We start from the raw sequence: 25,124 nt of genomic DNA, 5'->3' as shown, positions 1-25,124 counted from the left end.
TATTAATCTTCCATATATATTAAATACGGTTAGTAACAGAAGTTATTCAAACAATAAGTTTTCGCTACAATTGGGTTCTGGAAAATGTTGTTTTGGTATGGTAGAAAGTCATATTAGTAGGTATATGTGACTTACGTTATTAAATTTTGAATAGTCATGAAATTTGAAATATTGTAATTACTGAAATGAAGTGGTTATTTGTTTTTCAATACTCGTGTAGTATAAAGCCAATGTAGTTTTATTGGAGTGGTGGTTATCATAAGACTGTAAGTGATGAAGCTGGGTATTGTTGACCAGCTAAGCCTAGGCCTAGGTGTTTAAGACTGTTTTACAGCATTCTGCCCTAGGTATCTGACTCATATTCCATTAACATCAATATGTTGTGATTTTTTTTTTAGGGAATGATGGAAGTAACTTAGTGAACCAATTAGATAACATGAAGGAGATTTTAGATGACCTGCCGAAAGAAAATTATGTTTTGTTAAAATACCTCAACAAGTTTCTTGTACAAGTTAGCCAGCATGAGAGCACAAACAAAATGACGCCTTTTGCTCTAGCGATTGTTTTTGGCCCTAATTTTTTCAGGTATTTATCTTATCATTTTACTGAAAAATCAGTCCTATTTATACTTCAATGTAAACCTACAATAATCACAGAAAATACTGTAATGACATTGTAGCGATTTTAAATAAACAAGGCTTTAAAAAACATGAAAAAATAGCTTTTACTTCTCATGATTCTATACTTTATTGTTCATGACCTGAGCAGTCTATAATCAATTAAATTAGTCTTCTAATCGGTTAAATGGCTGTAGCTTCCGCGGCTTCAAGATAAGAGTAAAATTAGCAATGAGAATATCCTTATATCTGCAGCTGTTGCCCTTGAATATTAAATATTAATTATATCCGTTTTTCTTGGAAAGACAAATGGCCATCATTGAGACTATGCGCTGGATAGTGCAATGTAGCAATAGCTTCTTCCTCTGCCTATTGAATTTGGTCTGTTGGCCCTAGCCAGCACAGAAAACACCTATAAAAGTAGCCTCTAACTCAAATTTAATACACATTCATTATCACACAAGCACTTTGGTACTTACTACCACTCTGAAACCTGCAATAGACAAGCAAAAGCTACAAAACTGTTAATTACTCTCCTGATATTTTCATCATCATATGTGGCAAAGACAATCCAAACCAGTCACTCGTCGCAAATCGTGTTTCAGAGAAAATGGCCAAAACATGTTGGAATGTCAAATTTTTTAAAATCTATTTTATTGCACGAAAATAATCTTTACATATCTATACATCATTCTATGGTGTTATTTTCCCCCTTTTCAATGTTAATACAACACTTTTTAAGGATTTGATGATAGTTTCTGCATGAGAAAAGCCTGAAATCATAAACTTTGAAGGCTGATTTCTCATATATTGTTCTTTAAACAGCTGTATGTTTAAACGCTTGTAAACTTCATAAGGAAATGTCCGATTTGAATAATTTTTTTACCATTTTATAGCTATTGTTTTACTCTCTAACACTGTATTAATAACTCAAAATTGATTTTTGCGACGAGTGACTGGTTTGGCTTGTCTTTGCCACATATACCTTTAATCTGCACATTTTGCAGCATGTGATGCTCAGTGGCGTAATGCCTATGCGCTTTTTTTGCGGCAGTCCGCACGGCCCCCAACCCATAGGGGCCCCGAACACATGGGATTATAATGACTTGTTAATGAGACAATTGGGTTTTTCAATGAAAATACTTTAAAAAAAAAAAACTTTTATACTCTTTTAAATTATAGATTTATTTTTTATCATTGTATTTGTTGATACGTATAACAGCATAATGTCGTGTCTATGAAGTCGACTGTAGAACCGCCTTCCCGTACCCCAATCTGCACACATGTTTCAAAATAAAAAATAATGGAGCAAAAAAGAAAAATTTAAGTCTGAGAGTGCCATTTTCGGCCATCTAGCGGTACTATAATCCTAAAATGTCTTACCTCAGTCTCAATCATGGTGGGGCTAAGGTGGCTGGACCCTTAGTCTGTAATGAAAGTCCTTTATTGGGCCACCTTTATTACGAATTTCTAGATCTGCCACAGAGGATATATAAAATAATATTATATCATTTACTTCTTCGTTAAATACAGAATACAATGACAAACATAAGCACAAGCTAAAAAAAAAAGAAGAAAAAACGAACACATCGAAAACCTCACAATGGGATTGGCATCCGGGACCTAAAATGGCCCCAGCCTCAGAAAGCCACAGGGTCCCAGGTGCAAGCATTACACCACTAGTGAAGCTACGTACTAAAGTTTGCGCTAAAACTAGAATTCCTGTGGTAATTCTTTTTGATATATTTTTTAGGTGTGATGTCGGTTTCCAAAGTTTTAAAGAGCAAGGCATGATCAACAACATCGTTAAAAGTTTCATTCAAGATTATAGTCAACTTTTTGAAGGTGTTCAAGATACTCTGGCATCGCCTACCTACAGCTCTACTATTATACAAGTACAAGAAAATCAATCACTTAGCCCACCACAAATAAAACCAAGAAAAAAGAAAAAAAAAACCCAAACCAAACCTGTAAGTTTAACACCATTATTTTATAGGTATTAATGTAGGAATGCTACAAAACTCTCTCCGGATCATCACATTTTCTGTGACAAAAAAACTGTTGTATGCCGATAATCATGATGAGCCCATGTACCGTATAGTCATGATGTGATGTCATCATGATGTGCCCATGTACCGTATAGTCATGATGTGATGTCATCATGACCATATTCAGGCATGTCACTTGTTTTTGTGAAATGAAATTTGATACTCTGAACAAAGCTTTTAAGATGTCATAATCATTGCAGCGCTTACTGGAATATTTACGTTAACAATGCAAAGTAAGCCGCACAAAAACATTGTACAGATTCTAGATCCTTCAGTGCCATACTTATTCGAGAATGAATTTTTGAGGGAGGCTTAATACAAGTCTTTGAAGTAATAAAATAGTACCATGTAGTATAAATTTTTAAAAAGGATGTTGGGTCCCTTTTCCCCTCAGTTTTGAAATATTCAAAAATCTGTATCTTAAGCCAGGCACTCACTGACGGCGTATGACCGTATCTCATATTGAGATTTAGTTTGTGTTAAGCATCATGTGTGTATGTTTGTCTTGTGTGTCGTGGACTGTTTTATGTGTACTGGGCCCTCTGGGAGAACGGTAATTTGTTACTGAAGAGGAAACCCAGTAAAAAGAACAAATAAATAAATCCAACTCCGCTCTCTGTGAGAGATAGACGATGTGATACCGTCTGCTGATTGTCGGTAGCAGGCTGAACTGATTGTCGTTAAAAACGATCCGTTGCATTCTTTATAGAATAATCTTTATAGAAAAATAATTTGTACTACAACATATCAAAAAATTATTTCTTGATTACTTACTGGCTCTAACATCATCCTATTCATACATATACCAAAACATCTTAAGTATATGTTGACGATTAAGCACTGTAATGTTTTATTCAAAATAGAATATATTGTTGCTCACATCACAAACTAATACAATCGCATTAGATTGTGTTCGTAAAATCACAAAAGCATGTCAAAATACGCGCAGATGTTGGACTTTTTGTGTGATGAATATGAAAGTGCCTGACAACCAATACGCGCTCGTTTTGACGTGCTACTGTGATTTCGATATCTCCAATAAACTTTGAATACCTATTTGAGAAGTGCTTAGTAGTACATATTTGTGAGGGATGCTTATTCTCTCGAGAGATGATTATTGGAACATTCACAGTACATTTAGATTTCAATTTTATATTAAAACCATAAAATATGTGAGCAGTCGTGACAATATGAGTCTTGTGGTACGAAAAATGAAAAATGAGTTATTGATATATTTAGACAGATGACTATGTAAGCTTTATTTTGGTATTTAGATCATGTTTTTAGGTTGAGTAAAGCCGGAGTAAGATAATCAACTGATAAATTTTGTGTTGGTTTTCCTATCAATTCTTAAAAACAGCTTTACAAAATGGGCCTCAAAAACATGATTACCTTGGGAAGCTCAACTCGGATCTTTTGCTACTGTGAAATATACTGTACATATTAAACTTTCAGAAAAATTGAAACCAAATTTTGTCAAAATATTACTTCAGATACATTTTCTTGATTATATTAAATTGACCAGACTCATTTTGTCAAGACAGCTCACATATGTTTTGCCGTTAATAGATGCGTTTATACTACTGTTTTTATATATATTTTTCATATGCCCTTAATTTGACTCTGAAGTTATTTGATCTGTTTTGAATCAGCAATTGATTTTTTTTATATTTCATGTTTTCTATGTTTAAATTTTAGTACTCATTAAACTTCAAATAAAAAATAAATTTTATGATTTCTGAAGCAATGTTTTACTACTTTGCTATTACAAAAATATAGAAAATAATTTTTAAACTAAGTGAATAGCAATCTGATCTAGCCTTTTATTTTCCAACTAGTAGTTTAAGATTATTTTTTATATATCATGATTGATAATTAATGTTATTTTTCTGTCAAGTTAATTACCATATCTGTGTACCTAACTTTCATTCATTTAATTTATTTTATAATTTGTTATGTTGATCTATTTATGTATTTTGGTCACGAAGTAGAAGCGTGCCACAGTTTCAAAAATGAAGATTCCAAATAAATTACTATTCAAAATTGCGAGAGTCTGAACATTATCAGTTCATGCTATATATACAACAGCAGATAATTAAATAATAGCAGTAATAATGATAATGATTGTGACAGTGATATTACATTTGTTGTAGTTATTTCACTAAACCAATCTTTCTAATGTGGTTTAGGTTGTGGAATTGAAAGACCTTAATAGTAACTCAATAATCGAGTGTGATTTAGAAGCTAATTATATGGACAAAAATGATGTCAATGGGTCTTCAGCATTACTCAGGTAAGCTTGCAAATCATCAATAGGATTATGGTAGTAGAAAGGTTTTAAAAAATTCAATCAGAGGGTTGTAGGCTTGAACATGAGGTGCTTTATCCAAGGTAATTTTTCTACATTATTTTAAAGATACATGTTAGCAAGTGATCGGTTTGGTAATTGCTACTTAGTTAACAATTATCTGAATTTAGCATACACTCTGTGTTTAGCTAAAAAACATGAACAATAAAATTCAAAAAATGAATTAATTACTTTTGTATGTTTTAAATCAGATTTATTAACATTCATTTAAAAATAGAAAAGGAGAAAAATATTTTACAATTAATAAGATGCGTAAACATTATTATTCCTATTTGCAAAATTGGAGAAATGTTTAGTTCCAGGATTTTAAAAGTAAACAAACAAAAACTGATTTCTTTCTTTTAATTTGTGTCTTATCTGAAGTTAGCTCTAAGTTATAATTTAATTTTACTGCTTTTGCAAATATTTGTATTTACACAGTATATATAAGATATTTATTAATTATTCAATTCATTTTTCTGCTTGCTTTTTCTGGGTTTTCCAAAATGCCTTTAAATCACTTTAAGATATTTATTAACGATATATATATTATGTTATTTTATGTTTCTTAGCCCACATGATATTGCATTTGATCGTGCTCATTCACCATTTCACCTGGACAGCGATACTGGTACAAGCAACACCGCAACACCTGTAACAAATGTATCCTGCTCTGAGTAAGTTTAGCATTATATTTTCAGTTGGAGATATACTGTAGGTTGGTGGTTAAGATGCTTGCCTTGTTCAAGTCCAGTGACATTCAGAATTTGTGTCGCAGAACTGAAAAACCTCTCCTCATAATGAGACTTAGTTTTATCTAATTTACTTTTTAGATAGCCCCTGGATATCAGCTCATTATTTAGAATAATCTAGAAGGATCAACCTCTATACATATGGTTTAAAAATATATTTTTTGAAAAGCTATTTATCCTTATACAAGTTTGTTTGCACTAATTTGTGTATCTTATTGTGATTTTTTTTACAACGAAAACTTTTTAATTCTGCAGACTTGTGGAGAAGGCAATTGGTGATAGTATTAGTTATCATTTGTTTGGCGAGAATGAAGAACGTGATTCATCTACAGAAAGTCGTGAGTAGCCATTACTAATAATATTATTGTCTTAAATTGATCACTACCAATTTATATTTATCACTAATTGTTTGCTTATTTGAATTTATCTCAATTTTTATTTTCATTTTCTTCCATTGTTTTGGTGATAAGTATACTCAGAATGTTGAAAATATTGAAATTATATAATATCATTCTTACTCAAATCACAAAAGAATAAATAATATCACCAAAAAAAATTAATAATGCATAATGCAAATTTACTTGATAGAAAAGAGGCCTACCTCGTAAATGCTATTCACCAAATTCTCACTATTGTAAGGAGTCGTTCATAATTGTCAATATTTTTACAAGTATACAAACAGTACTCTTTTTTGGTACCCTCTCTTTCCTCTCTGAAAGTGTACATACAAAATGTTGATTTTGCAAAACCGTTCTCCATTTTTTTGTGAAGTCAAGTACTGTACTGTACTTGGTTACTTAAAAATGTATATTATATCCATGGTTGCATTATAATTGGTAATAAAAATCTATTATTTTAAATAATGCATGTTATTTTGAATCAACATTTTTATGCATATGTAAAAGTGTACAAATTTGTCTACCCTCTTCCCCCTAGCATATTGTTTGTACATTTGTGAAAATTTTGATAATTGTGAACGAGTCCTAATATACTGTAAAGAAAAATTTACCACTATTTAATCATACTGCAAAAATCTAATCTTTAAAAAAAATTCAAAAAACCTGTAATCCATTAATGTTGGAAATTTAGATTACATTTTGAAATAAACCTGCATATTTCAGGTTGTAAAACATTATTGTTACCTGCATATGTTATGGTGTCTAGTGAAGTAATCATTGTAATATTACACACAGAATGAACAAGATTATCTGAGCTTAAATCCTAGCTTCTTTTTGAGATATTTGTAGTAGAAAACATTGGACACAAGCAGCCTATGTGCTGGCATAATATATGATAATTGTTTTATATCTTGTTTTCATTTTTTAAGCAGCTCCGCAAAGACCCCAACGACGTAAAGATTTTAACAGAAAACAACTTGAAATTGATACAACTAAAAGGTGATGTATCAATCCAACACACATTTTATCACTAAATTTTTTCAGTAAACGGTGGATATGTTTGTTAAATATGTTTTCTGCATTCTGTTGACAAGTTAAGCCTAGCTTTGTCGGTTAATTCCCCGTCCTTCAAGTACTCTGTCAGTAAACTATTTTAAGTGTGTTACTGAACAATAAACCAGTCTAAGCAGGCTTTCACACAATTCAATATGAGAACATGTGTAAAGCATATAATACAAAAAAACTATAAACACTAAGAACGTAAACTAATTTATTATAAAAGGATGTCAAAAAATATTTTCCCCATTGTAATTAAAGCTAGGCTATTTTTTCTAAGACACAAAAAGGGTATTTGACGAAATACTTAGGAACAGTACATGAGATACAGATTTTTGAATATTTAAAAACTGGGGGAAAAAGGACAAAACCCACCTTTTTCCCCAGTTTTTAAATATTAAACATCTTTGTATCATTAATCATTCCCGAGTCTTCCGTCAAGCACCATTAATATAGTTCTAACATTGATTTCATGGATTTAAATTGTAATTGTAGGATAACTGATGAAAGTAGGACAGATTCTGAAAGCTCTTCTTCAAAGGACAAATCATTGCTAGATTCACCTGCTTTTAAGCAATTTGAAAAGGCTGGAATCATTATACAACCGGTAGGTCAGCAACTTAGCAGCTTCTTTGACAAATAAAACTATTTTTGCTCCATTTCTTTATTTGGGGATTGTGTTAATGGCTATACTTATAAAAGTCAATGATGTGTGCATGCTAGGCCTAACTAAGAAGGGTTAGTTAGGCTTACTTAGAATTTTACCACTTTTATTTTACATAGTTTACCTTTATTTTCTGAAACAAATTAATGTCTTGTTGCAATAAACATGTTCTGTATTGTACTTGATCAGTATCGTATATCTCTGCAAAACATGCCTAAAGTGGTGCTGTACCTACTTGGCTGTCCCATGCGTGCAACAACAATAAACAAAAAAAAAGTGCAAGTAGTAGGGCGCCTCCTACTACATCCCGCGATATTGTGCATGAGATCGCCGCCTGCATTGTTGCTGACATATTAGACGTTTTATTATCTTTCAAAAATAAAGGGAAAAAAAACTTGATACTGTAGTAAAGTACTCCTGTATTTTTATTTTTAAACAAAATCTCATATGATAAGACGAGACTAAGAATATAATTGGCGTCATCATTATCTTTATTTGTGCTCTGTGCGAATTTTCTCAAACACGTCACATTGAACTCACAGGAATTAAAGCGACAATAACATGCATTTCGCCAAAAATAAAAAGATAAATAAATAAAAAATCATGTGGCTGTATACTGTACCATACATGCAAGAACGGACTACAGTATATAAATGGGATGCTTCTTGCTCACGTACGGTAGGTACTGTGTCTTTAAAACCTATTTTTCTCTTAACCATTCTCTTAACACAACAGTACAAATATTGTTTAAAAAAAATATCTATTATTGATTTCTGTGTTAATTTTTTGTGAGACTCGCATTAAGAAGGCCTCATATCTATCGGCCATAATAGCAATATCATCAAGAAGATCACCTACAGACATATTGATCTCCTGATCATGTCCACCGCATTAAACATCTCCCGCAATGTTGGGGTAGGGACTTCTTCACCTAACTCTTCTTCCGTCTCTTTATCCTCGCCGTCTGATTGCTCAGTCTGCTGCACCAAATCAACGATCTCTCTATCTTCTATATACTGGTCTATCGCCCCTGTATCTCCGTCGTCAATGGATATGTAGTCAGCCAGTGGAGGAAGTTTAAACCTTTCTGCAAGATGCTCCCTAATGTTGCCAAAGTCCTTTTCTTCTGGGACATCTTCAATTATCTACACAGTAGTAACAGATATCATAATTTAGTCGATATTAAACATAAAAAATATATTGTAAATTGCTTGTTTTTTTTATGCAATATTTATGATGTAACAAATCAAACTTACTAGAGTCACTTCATCATTGTCACTGTCATCAGGTTTGATGAAGCCTACTTTACGATACACATTAGCGATGGTCTGAGGTGTTACCTTCTTCCACGCGCTCTTCACCGTCACAATTGCATCCAACAAGTTCCATTTAAATTCTTCATTGGTCTCTATTGCCGCAAACCTACGAATTGCTAATATGTGGCGGTAGTGGTGCTTGAGATTTTTTATGCTTCCCTCGTCCATCGGTTGTGTAATACTGGTTGTATTTGGCGACAGAAACACTAGCTCCACTTAAAGTCAATTCAACCTGGGGTTGTGCAGTACAATTATCCACAACCATAGCTGTCTTTTGTCTGCTCAGTCTCATTTTGTTGTTTAACTTATTCAGCCAACTCTAAAAGAGTACACCCATCATCCATGCATTTTTGTTATTTGTGTATTCCACTGGTAGTTTTTTCACATTTTTAAACGCCCTCAGATTCTTGCTTTTTCCAATTACGAACAAGGGCAGCTTGTCTGATCCATCCATGTTTGCCGCAACAAGAACTGTTATTCAGGTTTTTTCCTGTTTTCCACCATGGAACTCCTTACCAATAAATTCCAAAGATTTTTCGGGGAGCATTTGCCAGAAAAGGCCAGTTTCATCGGCATTGTAAATGTCAGATGCTTCATATCTATTTAGAATGTCCTTTAATTTACCCTCCGTTCACTCGTTCACAGACTGCAACTCCTGCTACCTCACCGGCCTTTTGGATTTTACCAATGCCATATCACACCTTAAAACGATTAATCCATGACATTTTAACGCCCTCTTCATGCCTTAACTCATTAGCGAAATAATTTGCTTTTGTTAACAACATATCGCCATTAATCCGAATATCAGGAATTGACTCTTTCTGCCAAAATCAGGTTAGGAGAGCCTTATCGACATCACCGAGTGTAATAGACTTTACTCTCTTGTACTTTCTCTTTCTTGCATCTGACTCTTCTACAGTTTTAGTAATTGACTCCCACTTTTTAAGAATATCCGACAATGTGTTAGGTTTAACGTCAAAATTAGCTGCAACATCTTTTTTTTTCCAAGTTGGATTGTCATCACAGAACTTAATAATCGCATGCTTTTCTTCATTGCATCATTTTCTTCATACTTGATCTGGTTACAAGTTTTCTTTTCGAGCATGCCTTTGCGAATGAAGATGCAACAATTGTTAATCTAGAATATAAGAATGGTATGGGGGTTCCTAATTCGGTGTGGTTGCAGAAATTTTAAGTGAGTTACAAGAGAACTACTGATATTTACTAAAAATACCATGAAAACATGAACATCATGTTTTTTCATCGTCGTCTTCATCAGCCAAAATGGAATATTCAATAGTGTCCTCTATCGATGATGGCTTCACATAATTCCTCCAACCCTTTGATTTTTACTTAACCATTTCTTTAACTACCAAGCGTTACATTAGTAGCATACTTTCTTATAGGAGGTAACTTGCTGAGATGGGTCCTTGTTCATTTTACACTAGGCGTTGCCAACCCACTTTGTTATTAGAAGTCTTTGCTTGCTTGTACTTATCTTTGCCGTCACATAATTGTCGTAGTCCTTTTTTATCTCATTCTTGAAATGTTTGTTGAAGGCAACATCGACGAGCTGCACTCTGCTGGTGTGTCTGAATTGATTTCCTACTCTTCATCTATCAATGTTTACATAATACCTTGCTTTATACACCATGTGTTTAGTTTAAATGTCAAACTGTGACTCTGGTTTTGATTGAATCTGAATATAGAAAATACATCCATACACAGAAACATAAAATCTACTAGTACACAAAATATTAATTACGTGTCACATATGTGGTTTGCAGCAGTAAGTCCTATTGAAAATAATCTAAAGCTATTTTTACGGACCTTTTCCTTTTCTGTGGCTCACTGGCTCATTCCAATTAAGAACATCTGCTGTACCTTTGGGATTTCATCATCAAATATGGTAACTTGAGGGCCTCTTTGAGTCAGCCTCGCTGTAAGAGCCCCCTCGTGAAATATTGTTGAATAAATAAATAAATAATTAATCACTGTCCTTTGTCGAGAACTGAGAAGCCACTCATTACCCAGACATAACGAAGGACAATGGAGTCGGCCCGTGTTGTGTTTTCACTCTCCTCGAACTCTTGCATTAAACTTTGCCTTTTTGACAGCTTAGTCAAATAATGGGTGCCAAAGCTGTGGGGGGATTTTATTCTTGGGGATTTTAAAGTCCTCTGCTCTCTTTTCTACTGCAGTTTGTTTGTCTCTAGCCTTTATCCACCACCGTTTTAATTCAGTACTCTCCTTAAACTCTTTAAAAGCTCTTTCGCTAGGGCTTTGTACAGTGTCTTTCTCGTACTCCAACCAACAAATGAACAGTTCTTTGAACTTACTGCAGGCAATTGCGTCCTCTTTTTCTATTCTCGCACTAGATTACGAACAATACTAAATTCCTTTGCAGTCTTTGTGATGTAATTCCCATTAGCGCTATTTCACTGTAAAACATTAATCTTGTAGTCTTGAATGTACACTTCTATTGTCAGAGCCAAAAATCCCAAACTTGATGTGGTTATCCACTTGAACTTTGTGGCGTATGTAGCATATACCGCATAAGCATGATACGCCCATAACGCACAAACAGGCCTCTGCCATAGAAAGTGTGATGACCTAGCTAGGCCTAGAGACAACCATACAATCGGTATTTAATCACTTGCTACCCAGTCCATTGCACAATTTATGTTAAAACCATTAAATATTGTTTGAAATAATGGTCTTTTATCCTGCAATGAAACGAATGGCCTTGGAAGCAAAATGTGTACTTGGTGGAGGCCTTGAAATTACCTACATTCTGCATATTTGCTAATGAGGCTTACAAGACTAACATGCAAGATGCATTCAGGGCAGCATTTGGATATAGTACTATGTGATTTAATATTCAAAAGATTTCTACTTTTACCTTCCACCTTATTAAAAGAGATTTAAAGATAACGTCATTGTTTCCACAAACAGTGAATTATTGTTTTCATTTATATAAAATGTGACCTTTGAGCAACAAGATGATTTTTTGAGTAAAGATTTGCTTTTGAAAATGGTTAATCTTGAAGAACTCTTTACAGAGGACAAGTAGTAGTGTAATGCCATCATTGTTGGTGCCAGAGGATTTGCTTTCAGCTGAACTAAGTCCACGATCAAAACGAAGACAAAAGAATGTGCTAGCAATGTCTTCCAATACTCCAGTAAAGACATCTCAAAACACAAGGTAAGGATCATAGAATTATCTATACACCAGTGGCGGATCAAAGAATTCAAAATAGAGGGGGCTCAGGGAGGGTGTAGTTTTTTTTATAACTTCAAAGAATTTAGGGGGCCCCGGGGCCGGCTTGTCTCTCCCCCCCCCCTTTCCGAATCTGCCACTGTACACATTAAATACAGTGATAATGAAAGTAGTATTGCAATGATAATAGCATTTTTAATCAATGCTTAATTACCAACAAATTTTTAAAATTTTAAATATAATCTTAAGAAATATGTTATTGACTTACTTTATAATGAAATATGTTTGTTGGAAAGATTTCCATTTTAATGGTATTTTCAGTAAATATTAACTATATTATTCTATTTTCCAGAGTCAAAAACATTAATATTTAACTTTTTTATCTTACATTAATAATAATATGCATGCAAAGTGATGTGACTCAGATTTGTTTGTTTCCTTTCCTATCTTCTATTTCAGAAAACCTTTACCTACCGGTGCAGAAGATGAGGAGCTAGAAAACATCTCAAGAAAAACTGATGTGCTATCATCTGTAAGTAGAGCATAACATTAACACACTAAGGATGGGGTTTCATCTGTTGCTTCAATCTATGGCTACATAGGACACATTTGTGTTCCCTGCATTACGATATTATTACCGTGTTTCTCAAGTAGCGCTTCAGACTCCCAAGTTTTCGCATTTTGCTATCTGTACAGAATTTTTTAAATTTTTGCCGAAGTTTCGACTAGACTTTCTAAGTGTTCATCAGGGCATGCACGATGCAAAAAAGAGTTGTTAGGTACAGCTTAGTTATGCAGTCTGAGTCATGACGTGTAAGCTGGTGGGTTTCAAACTCCGCCCATTGATGACGTCATTCTTGAGGGAAATTACTTCCCGAAGGATGACGTCATCAGCGCACTCCACCCAACGAAGATGTCATCCCTCGCTGCAAGATTCTTAGTAGTTCGTCGACATTAACTAGGTAAGTGCTTGTGTCCGTCCCCTGCTTAAAATTCTCTGATCAAATGAAATCTGAATAAGGAAAGTATCATAGCATATGTTGGTTTTACAGCTTACAGCCAAAAGAGTAACCCCACCAAAAAACAGACGAAAACCCACCAGAAAACAAAGGTTAGTCTACATTAATAATTATGTTTGAGATTTATGGTATTTTTGGTTTTAAATTAATATTTATGATTCATCTGAAATTTAGTATTTTTATATGAATTTTGTAATCAGCTGTCCAAATTTTTTGTTTCTTAATGTTTACTTTCTATATATTAATAATAATAATATGCAGAAATTTATAACGCACCAATTCAAAAAACATTATCAAAGGCGCAGTGAACAATTAACCCAATTTAAAAGCGATTTTGTAAACAAAAAAGTTTTTTTTTATTCAGTAATTATTAATGTATTGTTCAATTCATATAGGTGGTTATAATGATTTAAGTTATAAGGGGCTCACTATGTAATTTTTAATCATGGCTGAGACTCTGCACATCTTGTCCTTAGATTTGATACAGATATCAAAGTACCTGAAGATATGAAACATGAGATCATGGATTCAGAGCCTTTGAGAAGCAAAGACCAAGAAAGTGTTCTAAGCCCATACCAAGCTGACATGACACAGGAATCAAAGGAAACCCACCACAGAATATCACCCCACCGGATGCTAAGAGAGAAAGAGAACCATAATGGGGTGTCCATCAGTCAGATGCTAGGGGGGCAGGAGAACCGTAGTGGGGTGTCTGTCAGTCAGATGCTCAAGATTGATATCCCACCACTTAATCTGGACAGCTTGCATGAACATGTTGATGGAAATGGTGAGACTTCCTTTCAGTGGATTATGCACATTTCAGATTCCTTTTACTATTAACAATACAATTACTATTAACTAAACAATAAAACTTAAACTGAAAAACTATTACCAAAGTTTATACCCATCTATGTCCACCCCAAAAATATTTTTGGTAATTTTCTTGTATTATTTTCAGTCTAGAATTAACAATCCTCTTCAGTTAAGTTTTGAATTGAAATGTTACACTGTTTATATCTACCCAGTTGTATTCTTGGATAAATTTTAAATAGAAAAAATACAGAAATGTATGTGAATCAAGTTTAAAATTTAGCATCAAGATATAGGTTTGTCTAGACCTTCCTATATCCTTTCTTTTGTGAGGCATTAGCCCATAGCTGAATTTTCAATTATGCTTAAGATAGACTTAAATCTAGGCTTACATGCTCACTAATTGTTTGCATTTTCTTACACCCAGTATGGGGTTAATGGGGTGGGCTTACATTTGGGGAACTATAGTATTAGAATTGTTATAATGGTATAGAGATGATGCAAAATCATTAACATTATTATTAATCACTTCACTTGCTTAGTACTATTCATTTTGTAACTGGTCATAGATAAATCATGAATATTTTGAAAATATAGATCAGATTCTACATTCAATTTGTAGTATTTTAAATATTATTAATAAGGTTCATTATATTTGTATTTTACATTAGAGCCAATTCAAGCTTGGAAATCGAAGGTAACTCTGAAGACAGATGGAGAGGCATTGCTTTCACCTCGATCCAGCAAACTCCAGAGAACCTCAAGGTTGACATCCTAATAATATTCATCTATATTCTTTGTTGTTGTCCCCATCTTTAATTCCTATAATACTTCGTTATAATTCATTTGTGCAATACACTGAATTCTAACATGCCACGAGTGCAGCTGGATAATCATAGTAATTCCAGGAGAGACAGTTCAATGATGTTTATATATACAATCCATAATGATGTACATGGTAGATTTGTAGGGGTGGCAGAAGCCTCTAGTATTGCATTATAACCTTTAACCTTTTGTAATTGGTGAGAGAGAGTCCATACCAATGTCAGCCCCTCCATTTAATTTGTAATCATCATTGATTTACAATAAATATGTAATTATTATTCAATTTATAATATTTATCACATATTGGCTATGTGGATGCCTGACCTACTAGACCAATTCTGCCACCTCTGTTGAGGAGCTTGTCTTTTGCTGTAGCTTGTATAGTTATGCTTGTGCATAATATGTTGTGTGTCCTACCATGCGTGTGTCCTAACCTGCGGTGTGTCCTGCCTTGCCGTGTATCCTACCCTACCATGCAGTGTATAAAACTATGTGATGTGTCCTAACATGTTTACTTTATGTGGTTGGATTCCTAGAATTATGAAGATTTTAACTAAACACTATTTGGATGAATTAGAAATAGAGAGTGGGAGGAGATTTCAGCTTGTATACAGATATTTCATTAAGATTGCTTTACTGTTTTCAACCTAGGTGTCAGTATAAACACACAGGTGACTTATTTAGAGGTGTATGTAGGTGGTGAGCAGGGGAAAACGTCTCCCCAGAAAAAGCTCTCACCCCCAGTCTCTCCCAAAAAAATCTTGATCAAGTATTTCAAAATCACCTCGTATCACCTTATTTTGTGACCGCTGCGGTTTGCTGCAGCTGGAACAGTTTGGTTTCCCAACCTTGAGGTCGATGGTTTGAATCCCTTGCTGTGCATTTCGCTTGTGTCCTTTAGAGGAAGACACTTAATATCTGCATTGCTTCTCTCCACCCAGGAGTATAAATGGGTACCTGGTGGGGTTGCCTGCTCCTGCACTGATTAGCAGCAGCAACACTTATAGCATGTGGACCCAATGACCAGGGAAAAGAACTGCGCTTTATAACCTCAATGAAGAGGCGCATTATAAATGCCCATACCAATACCAGTACCAGACCAAGCTTCCACTCGCTTAATCTTCAAGTTCCACCTTCACCCCCTGCCATCTCCACCCCTGCCACCACCTGCCCTTCCCCCTCAATTTCAAGACTAGATACACCAAAGGACTTGTTAGCAAAGTGGATTGGCCCTCATCCTGGGGAGAACACTGTTGTCTTGTGCATTATGCTAAATCTAACAACTGTTGATGCTTTCAGTGTACCTGAAGATACTGATGTCCCACCATCTCCACCAAACTCACAGCCATACCTTAAAGGGTGCGTATAGATTAAAGAACTTCTAACCCATCACCTTTGCTAGATTATACCAACCCTTCTAACTTAATCACAATGATATTTATGTTATGTTTGTCCTTCAGTATTTGCATGGATGTGCTATGCAGTTAATTTTTGTGTCTACTCCCCGCCTACGGGCAAGTAGACACTTTCCTATCTCTATAGTTGTAAGAATAAATCCAGTTAAAAGGAATGATGGGATACCGTCATTGTGTCATATGTAATATGATGCCATGCCTAGACCTGTCTCTTATACACATCTAGATGTGTATAAGAGACAGGTAGACACACATTCACACGGGAGCCTAATTTTAATATTATAATCATAATAATTAGTTACTTGAATTGTTTTTTGTTAGCTTGAAGTGTCAACCTCTATAAAGTTTGTTGAAATAAATAAATAAAATAAATAATCTTTAATACTTAATTCAAAACCGTAATTTTGATACCTGCTTAACACAATGTCATTTTGTAGCTTTAAATAACAATATAAAAGGAATTTAGTAGCCTATTTTGGTTAAGAAAGACTCTTGAAATATATTTGTTTTGTAGTATATTTTAAATAATATGAACAATAATAATAATTCTTAAGTATAATAATTGTGTACTACTTACATGTAGATCTTCACGAACGGATGATGGTGAAAATGTGAAAGTGAAACAACTTTCCAGAAAGATCCGAAGCTTGAAGAAGAAGATCCGACGCTTTGAAGAACGATTCTATGAAGAAAATGGCTTCAAACCATCCCATAGTGATAAGGCCAGCAATGCAGATATCAAGAAGATTATGACAGAGTTGAAACAGGCCAATAAAGATCTAAAAAGTAAGCGATCATTTAAAAAAGCTTTTAAACCATTCATACTGATAGTGTGCAGTGTTTCAGCATAGAACTAGGACAATTATGATGATTATGATAATGTATCTAAGTTTCATACGACTTTTTTTCATATAAATTTATAAATTTTATGTAAATCATTCATAAATAGACCATGTTGCTGCACTGTCGGTTCGTGACCACCATCAGCCTGTCGGCAATCAGTGCCAGGCCTAGGTTTTGGAAACTGACACCCGATCTAGTTTACAAATTTTTCAATTTATGCACACCCGTTTTTTACATTACATTTTACTGTACATAATTAGTCTTTTTTTTTTCTTTTTTTTTTTTTTAATGAAGTCTATGTAAGATTATCATAAAAAAGCAAATGAATTATATTATTGGTAATTAGTTGTTATTCCCATCAACAGAGATTAAAGCAAATGTGAGGAGTGAAGATTACACTGAACAGCCAGATAGACCTTCTAGCGAGCCCAGAAGTTTATTCAGTGCTGAGAAAGAAGATACATCAGGGAAAGTAGAAGCCTTAAGGAAGGCTCAGGAAATGCTGGAAAAGAAACGACAAGAAAGTAATAGAACTCATGATCTTCAGGTGGGTTGATGTCTTCAATTGGTACTGGGGGCTGTATCCATCATGTGGACTGTAGTCTAAGCATACCAGAGGCATGCTTAAGTTCCCCCATCTTCACTAGTCAGACCCCCTTGAACTAAATAATTTCTAATATTGTTTACACATGTGTACTGTATTTTTATGTGGTTTGGTGGGTTTGCAAATAATTAACAAGAAAATAATGATATCATTTATTCCTCATTGATTTAGTTGATGACTTATGATGAAGTGCAAGAGGAGAAAGTTGCAGTTCAGAAGGCATTACTGCAACTTGAAAGTGACTATGGCAGGCCTGTGAGTAAATATGACGATCACTTTAAATTGTGATTGAAACAATTTTGAATTGCGCCCTCTAAAATATGTTTGTTAATGTTAAATATTGTTATCATTAATTATTGTAATTTTATTACAGAGAAACAAGGCAGATAAGGAATTGATGAGACCATTATACGACAGATATCGCAGTATTAAGAAAATGATATTGAGATATGTAAGTTTGGTTGTGATTGAATATATGTTATTTGGTTTGAAAATTTGTTTGTTAACCTCGCTGTTCTTTCACCAATATTATATACAGAGTGAACAGGTTTGTTGTTGGGCAGTTTGCACGGTGTGAGGATGTAGTCCAAGGACCATAGAGGAGACTCAGAAAGGGGTCACCATTGTCCCAGATCCTGGTCTTTTTCCTCTTCAGGATCCAGAGAGACAATTTGATATGCATGGTGTTTAAATTAATGTTTCTTGAATATAATTATTTTTGCACTCACAATGTGAAAGTTCATAGTATACAGATCTCCTTCCAATTAGAGACCATTTTTGGGACCAGGGTTTTCATGGTCTTTAGCAGCTCTGGTCTCTAAATCGAATAATAATGATAAAAGGCATTTGTGAATTTTGGAACCACAGAAAAGTTGTCTTTAATTGGAAGGACTTTAATTAGAGATAGACCTTATTAATAAAGTAAAACAGGAAGAAAATCTTGAAAATGACGTAAATTTTTTGTGTTGACCTAGGATTTGCGTGGACGGAATCTAGAAGAGCCTCGAGCAGCTTCAAGTGATTTACAGACTATTGAAGAAGGCGAAGAAACAAAAGAATTTGTTGCTAAGGCTTCACCGGTTAGTTTTTAAAAATACTCTCTAGATTCTAAATGCTTTAAAGAAATGTTAATGGTGTTTTTTGTTTTGATGGTATAAAATATAGCCTTGTTTGTTTTATTTTATTACGGGAGCTTTGTCGGTCGCTATAAAGTTAGTTTAATTGCACAAATACATGATACTTATAAAGAAATAACAATAATAACATTAATATTAATTGAATGCTTACATGTTGTTCTTCATACGCAACCGGCCATGGCATAACATGGTACGCAGTTTTGTGTGCTGCTATGGATAGAGAGACCCAGGGACAACCCCAGGACATTATTTGTCTTCTTTTTCACCAAGGAATACGACAAGTTTTTTGGCTAACAATATGCAATAAATGTGGACATGAACACCTAAGGAGGAGGGTGCATGTTTGCTGAAAGCCTACTGTACTGTAGTGGGGAAGCCTTAGTAGAGGTACTGACAGTACAGTACAATTTTGTGGTAGAACATACCGTAATGTATGGTGGCCAAGCACCTGCAAAAACAGTTGCGAAAGAAATCAGTTAAAATAAGAACAATTCACTTGCAAAGAAAATTTGGCCATTGTCAGGCGTACCTTGTTTTAACTATTAGGCAATACCAGCAATACAACTGTTGTGTGTGTAGCCCACTGTATATCAATGTCCAAAAGAGCAGGGTGGGCAGGTTATACGCTTTTTATACAGAGAAAAAGGTGACTTAATCTTAAAAATGATGTGTACATATGTTAACCAAATTTTGAGTGTGATTTCACCAAAAAATGAAAAATTTCTTTGATAAGAAAAATATTAACTACAAGGTTTGTGGGCATAAATTTTATAATACAATTTAAGGATATCACCATCTCCACACCCTACAAATTACAGCTCACATTGACATGTCAGTCGAGAAATACGGGTAGTTAAACTTTGTCTCGCAAATTCACATACAAAATTAAATATAATTTTGAGGTTCTACTTCTGACTTAGTATTGTGCTTTCACACACTCGCCGCTGAGGGTGGCATTCCGGGAACTTTGTGTCAAGACACACAGAAATGACCGACTTCCATAAAACTGCGTTGAAGGGCAGACAGAATTTGTTAAAAGAAACTCAAGGGCCTTTTAGGGGCATTTAGGTGGATCAGTCGAGATGAGTTGTGCTGTTAATTCTGTATACTGTTCTGTTCTATAAATTTAACTACCTGTACCTAATTATCCTCTAATAATTATTTTTAAATCACTTTCATTTAATAGACAAGTCATGATGAGTATCTGGATAAATTATTTATGGTAACTCAAAAAATACCTGAGGTAGATAGTCCCAGGGATTTTGATGATCCATCTCCGAGTCCCAGTGGCCAGGCAACCATCAACATGGAACATGAGCTAACACTGCATCAGGCTTCCTTGTAAGTGTTTTAATATAGCCTACAAATACTGTAGTATTTTATATTATTCTCTGTTAGAACACCATCAGTTTTAATGCAGTAGTAATTATATCTAGGCTACTACATAAAGGCTCTCAGTATAATGTACATTAATTCTTGTCTGAAAAATAGACTAAACAAATTTGCAACACATTATTGAAGCTTAAAGTGAAAGCACAACTAGTTTTCTTCCATGATAGCTAGTTTAATATCATGATAACCCTAACCCAAACCATTACCCCTACATCCCTTACCCCTGCACCCCCTAGACCCCTGGACTTGTAGTTTTTTTTATTTTCAGAGTGGTTTAATATTTATGCTTTATTGTTAGAGAGGAATTGCTGATGAAACAACATGAAGCAAAACAAAACAAGAAACAGTTGCGCAAAAAACTAAAAGACTTTGAAGACGATTTCCTGAAAGAGAAAGGACGAAAACTTCAAAAAGAAGACTGGGTACCACTAGGGGAAGAATACGAACAGTACAAGGTACAAGGAGTATTTAATGTTTCTTCCAATCAATCGATCGATCAATCAATCAATCAATCAATCAATAGATCATCAATAGTTTTATTTAGACAAAAATACACATGGAAAATATTAAATTAAGCTAGACATATTTGGTTTCCCTTCATTATCATAGCCTTATGTGTATTTCTGTTTTGTTTTTTTCCTTGTATATGAATTTGGTCATTCATCTTGGCATGTACAGTATTTATACTCTGCAAACATTATGGTTTTTTTTTTTAAACTATTATGTATATTCTTTTTGTATATATTTTTTTCCCTGCTGAGAAGTAACATTTCTTAAAAAGTAAATTTTAAAAAAACTGCCGTTATTTTTTGCATTATTATTTATATTGAGATATATATTTTATAGTTATTACCATAATTGTTATACCTTACACAGTATGGCATATAATTTTTTTTTTCTTGTTCAACAGCATGTGAAAAAGCAGTTGAAGCTTCTTGATGCATTGATTTCAAAACATGATGATAGTCCACAGTTGTAGTTCTAAACCTGATTTGAACTGTTGCAAGATTTACTTACAAAAACATTTAAAATACATTTACGTTTTGCACTGCCACAGATGTCAGAACTGGAATAATATTAAGATGCGTTAGATTTGGAGTAATATTAATATGCGTTAGATCAAATTCAAATAATAAAATATTATCGTCATACTTGAATGTTGAACATTCCATTATAATCCTCATCCTCATCATAAATCATCATCAACTTCAAACTATAGTATCATTATCTTTTTATCCATCATCATCATCATCATCATCATCATCATCATCATCACCAACAACATTAACATTGGTATCATTTTCTTTATTGTCATTATCTTATCACCAACCTGATCATTTTAATCTTTATCATCACCATCACATTGACATCACTATCATTATTTTTGTCATCATCATCATCACCACCTTCATTAGTATCATTATCATCATTGCCATACCATCATCCTGATCATAAATTCTTTATCGTTGTCATCATTATCATCATCATCATTATTATCATTATCTTTATCATGGTTATAATAATCACTAACCTCAACCTGATCAGTCAGCCTTGGCCATCTATATTGTCATCCTTATCATCATCTTTCATTATCATACTCCTACTTGCCATTATCATCTGATATCTCCATCATTATCATGCATCCTCACCTTTTGCAGTGATGCTTAAGTTTCAAACCTGTCGTTTTTATAATTTAAGTCAATTTGTATTTTTCTAGATGCACATGTAGATGTCTAGATACATCGATATTAAAATATATGCACCAAAGAATTAAATGTGACCAAGTTAACTGTGAGATATATGTAAATTGTATTAACTGTAAACTGTACTTGTTATGTACTTTTTATGTTACCACATTATTTATGTAAACATTTAAAAATGCAATCTTGTAGGAAAATAATTTTTGATGAGATTGTCCTGTTTGTATGCTTATTTTCTCAAAACAAGCAAAAATCATGTACAAACACGACTATTGGCGCTAGCGATCCGTAGTGGTCGTCACAGTGCTCGACTTTGCCTCAGCAGAAACTAAAAAAAACTAAATGGATATCAAAGTGACACGTTTTATCAATGTATTGACGGTAAAGGTGTATGTTATATCGACTCTTGACTGTATTTTCTTTAAGGTGTGTGACCTCGCGCATAATCTTCAAAAAATTCCCAATCTCAACAAATCCAGAGGAAATCTCAAGCAAGCCAGTGCGAGACCCTTGACAGGTCCGACTATTGTTTGTTTATATCAGTACTTTGCAGTTAAGAAACTTAGATATGATGTAGAAAATTTTGAATGTTGCGTAACAGTAAATGTGTGGTGAGGTGATTAAGTTTGTTGATAAAAATTGTTTATTACACCATTATCAGAAATCAATAACTAATGTTAAAGTGTGTTAGTAAAAAAAAAAAGAAAAGGAGCTCCGGGCGAGTTGTTCTACTGAAAATCTTGTAGCATTTCCATAAATGTTGTAATTGCTGTGTGTGTTTTCAAAACCAAAATTCTAATGTGCAACAGAACACATAAACATGAACACTTTCCAAAATAATAAGGTTTTCTGTTAAATGCCTTATTGGTGTTTTGGACTATATTATTGGCTTGCCTTCGGAGAGAAGGCCAGAGGAGAAAAATATTGTAAAACAAATTTGCTGTTTTTCTTTTTATATGAACATTTTTGTGGAATATTGTACGTTTTGAAAGCTTTCAATATGGTTCCTCAGGCTGAATTTCTGTCCAGACAATCAAATTTAATTCGACATGCCTAAATATGGTAATGAAAGCATGATATCATGACCATATATAGGCACTTCATGTCTATATATGGGCATACAATGCAGTTTTTTTTTGTCAAAGAAAATGTGATACTGTGGATAGAGCCAAGTTCTAAGAACATGTGTAGCAGTGGTTAGTAATTTTGTTTCTGTTTAAAAAAAGAAGGAAATTTTTACTAAAGGAAATTCTAGTAAATAATAGAAAAAGTAAATTGCACTGTATTTACAATACTAAATTAGTTGTACACACAAAGTAAATTGAAGTTGTAAACCAAACTAAAAATACTAGCACAGAGGTAAATTGTAAATTTAGTTATTTAACAAAATCACATTTCATAGTTTTATAAAATAAATTGTTATACAATGCATAGTTTAAAAAAAAACCAAGTCAATGTTATGCAAGAGTAGTATTGTTTTACATGTAGCTGTTTTAATTTTCAAAAGAAAGACAAAATTTCAGTGGTTTGAGAATGATTTGTTATAGTACTGTAAATTTGCTATTCCTGATCATCATTTTATTTTTAAAACAATTGATTATTGTGTCCTTAAGCCTTGTCAGAACTGAAAAAAAACCCTGTTCACATGTCTATATATAGTCATGATGTGATGCCATCATGACCATATTTAGGCATGTCACATGTTTTTATCAAATAACATTTGATAGGCTGGGCAGGCCTTAGACTTATATAATATAACATTGTGTAAATAGTGACATTCTGTGTGAGATTTTGTATTTGCTGTTCCTATGTGGTTAATTTAACTTGTTAAATATTGAGCAAATCCTATATTCTGCAGATAAATGATTTAAGTTTATATAAGATGTATAATAGAAAATTATTTTTGTATTCTTTGATGATTGATAATATTGTATGTTATCTAAAAATATCAATAAGCTTTACTATAATAATTGTGTGCTATGCTTCTTGTAATTTATGTTCAATGTCCACAGTGTCATGTCTCCAGAGGTAATGATGTCATACCCCAGAAATAATGATGTCATAACCTCTGAAGGAATGATGTCCTATCAGCAATGTAAATCTTGCTTTTATGATTATAGATTTGTGATAGAAGGCAGTATTCGTTATCCTATAAATATATGTGGTAATAGTCATATATCAAATTGATTCAAAAGGTACACTACTTACAAAATTTCGAATTTAAAAATAGAATATTCTTAAAGCGTTTAAAAGGCAAACATGTTTGACTCAATTACATGGTGTACATAAGTCTTTATTATACAAAACTCTGGTATTACCAAAGTGTTGCTTATATATTTATTATGTTATAATTTATAACACTAAATAACCATGTCTAGTTGTAGCTTCATGCTCTGTATACAACTGTATTTGCTGTAGTAAAATGCTAGCCACAAATAAGCATGACCATTAGCCATTCACTGTTTCTCTGCATGTCACTTTTTCATGTACAGTATCATACTTCTCTCTTTCCTTTCATTTCTACTTGAATTCATCACTCGTTTATTTTTTATCTAATTTATGTCTGAGGCTTCTGTGAGGCGTGCTTTCTCTTAGGCAAAAGTAGATATATCAACTTGAATTATTATATTTTATACAAGAATACCTTGATTAATAATAGATATTTTTTCAAAATCCAACGAGCAAAATTAAAATAGCCTTTTTGTCCGTAGAAAACACTGGAGATTTATGTTTTGTATGAAATGTGAATGTAATTAATGTAAAAATGTAAATTTATAAATAAAACAATTTAATTGCTTTGAGCATTTAGTTCTTGTTTGAATTCACTGATTTTTTTTAGTTCCTATGCATGTAATGCAATAGGAACTATTGTAATCACTCTTGCTATTTCCTATGTTTTTTATTGTGTGTAGTGTGTATGTGTGTGTGTAGACATTTATGCAAATGCGCATGCGTCAAAGAA

At 33.5% G+C, this 25,124-nt stretch overlaps 1 protein-coding gene across 3 annotated transcripts in view; it reads left to right on the top strand.

Annotated features, from left to right (window-relative positions):
* The window catches only part of LOC117120398 (protein FAM13A-like), a 39,723-nt gene extending 14,753 nt beyond the window's left edge, over positions 1-24,970 (top strand). For all 3 annotated transcript variants that reach the window (XM_033265438.1, XM_033265439.1, XM_033265440.1), the window contains exons 5-25: positions 399-585; positions 2,371-2,587; positions 4,855-4,958; positions 5,585-5,689; positions 6,020-6,102; positions 7,095-7,161; positions 7,714-7,825; positions 12,261-12,403; positions 12,878-12,950; positions 13,471-13,529; positions 13,914-14,224; positions 14,919-15,012; positions 16,372-16,431; positions 17,071-17,273; positions 17,696-17,877; positions 18,106-18,189; positions 18,308-18,385; positions 18,909-19,013; positions 20,257-20,411; positions 20,761-20,917; positions 21,373-24,970. In XM_033265438.1, the coding sequence (XP_033121329.1) occupies positions 399-585; positions 2,371-2,587; positions 4,855-4,958; positions 5,585-5,689; positions 6,020-6,102; positions 7,095-7,161; positions 7,714-7,825; positions 12,261-12,403; positions 12,878-12,950; positions 13,471-13,529; positions 13,914-14,224; positions 14,919-15,012; positions 16,372-16,431; positions 17,071-17,273; positions 17,696-17,877; positions 18,106-18,189; positions 18,308-18,385; positions 18,909-19,013; positions 20,257-20,411; positions 20,761-20,917; positions 21,373-21,441 (2,648 nt within the window). In that variant the 3' untranslated portion in view covers positions 21,442-24,970. The remainder of the gene's footprint in view (positions 1-398; positions 586-2,370; positions 2,588-4,854; positions 4,959-5,584; positions 5,690-6,019; positions 6,103-7,094; positions 7,162-7,713; positions 7,826-12,260; positions 12,404-12,877; positions 12,951-13,470; positions 13,530-13,913; positions 14,225-14,918; positions 15,013-16,371; positions 16,432-17,070; positions 17,274-17,695; positions 17,878-18,105; positions 18,190-18,307; positions 18,386-18,908; positions 19,014-20,256; positions 20,412-20,760; positions 20,918-21,372) is intronic.
* Positions 24,971-25,124: the final 154 nt, after the last annotated feature.

Source organism: Anneissia japonica, unplaced genomic scaffold (assembly GCF_011630105.1).
Source record: "Anneissia japonica isolate Jap-2015-1 unplaced genomic scaffold, ASM1163010v1 scaffold287953_len805160_cov178, whole genome shotgun sequence".
Classification (NCBI taxonomy): Eukaryota; Metazoa; Echinodermata; class Crinoidea; order Comatulida; family Comatulidae; genus Anneissia; species Anneissia japonica.
The sequence above is the reverse complement of the archived record's forward strand: the minus strand, read 5'-3'. Positions and strand labels throughout refer to the sequence as shown.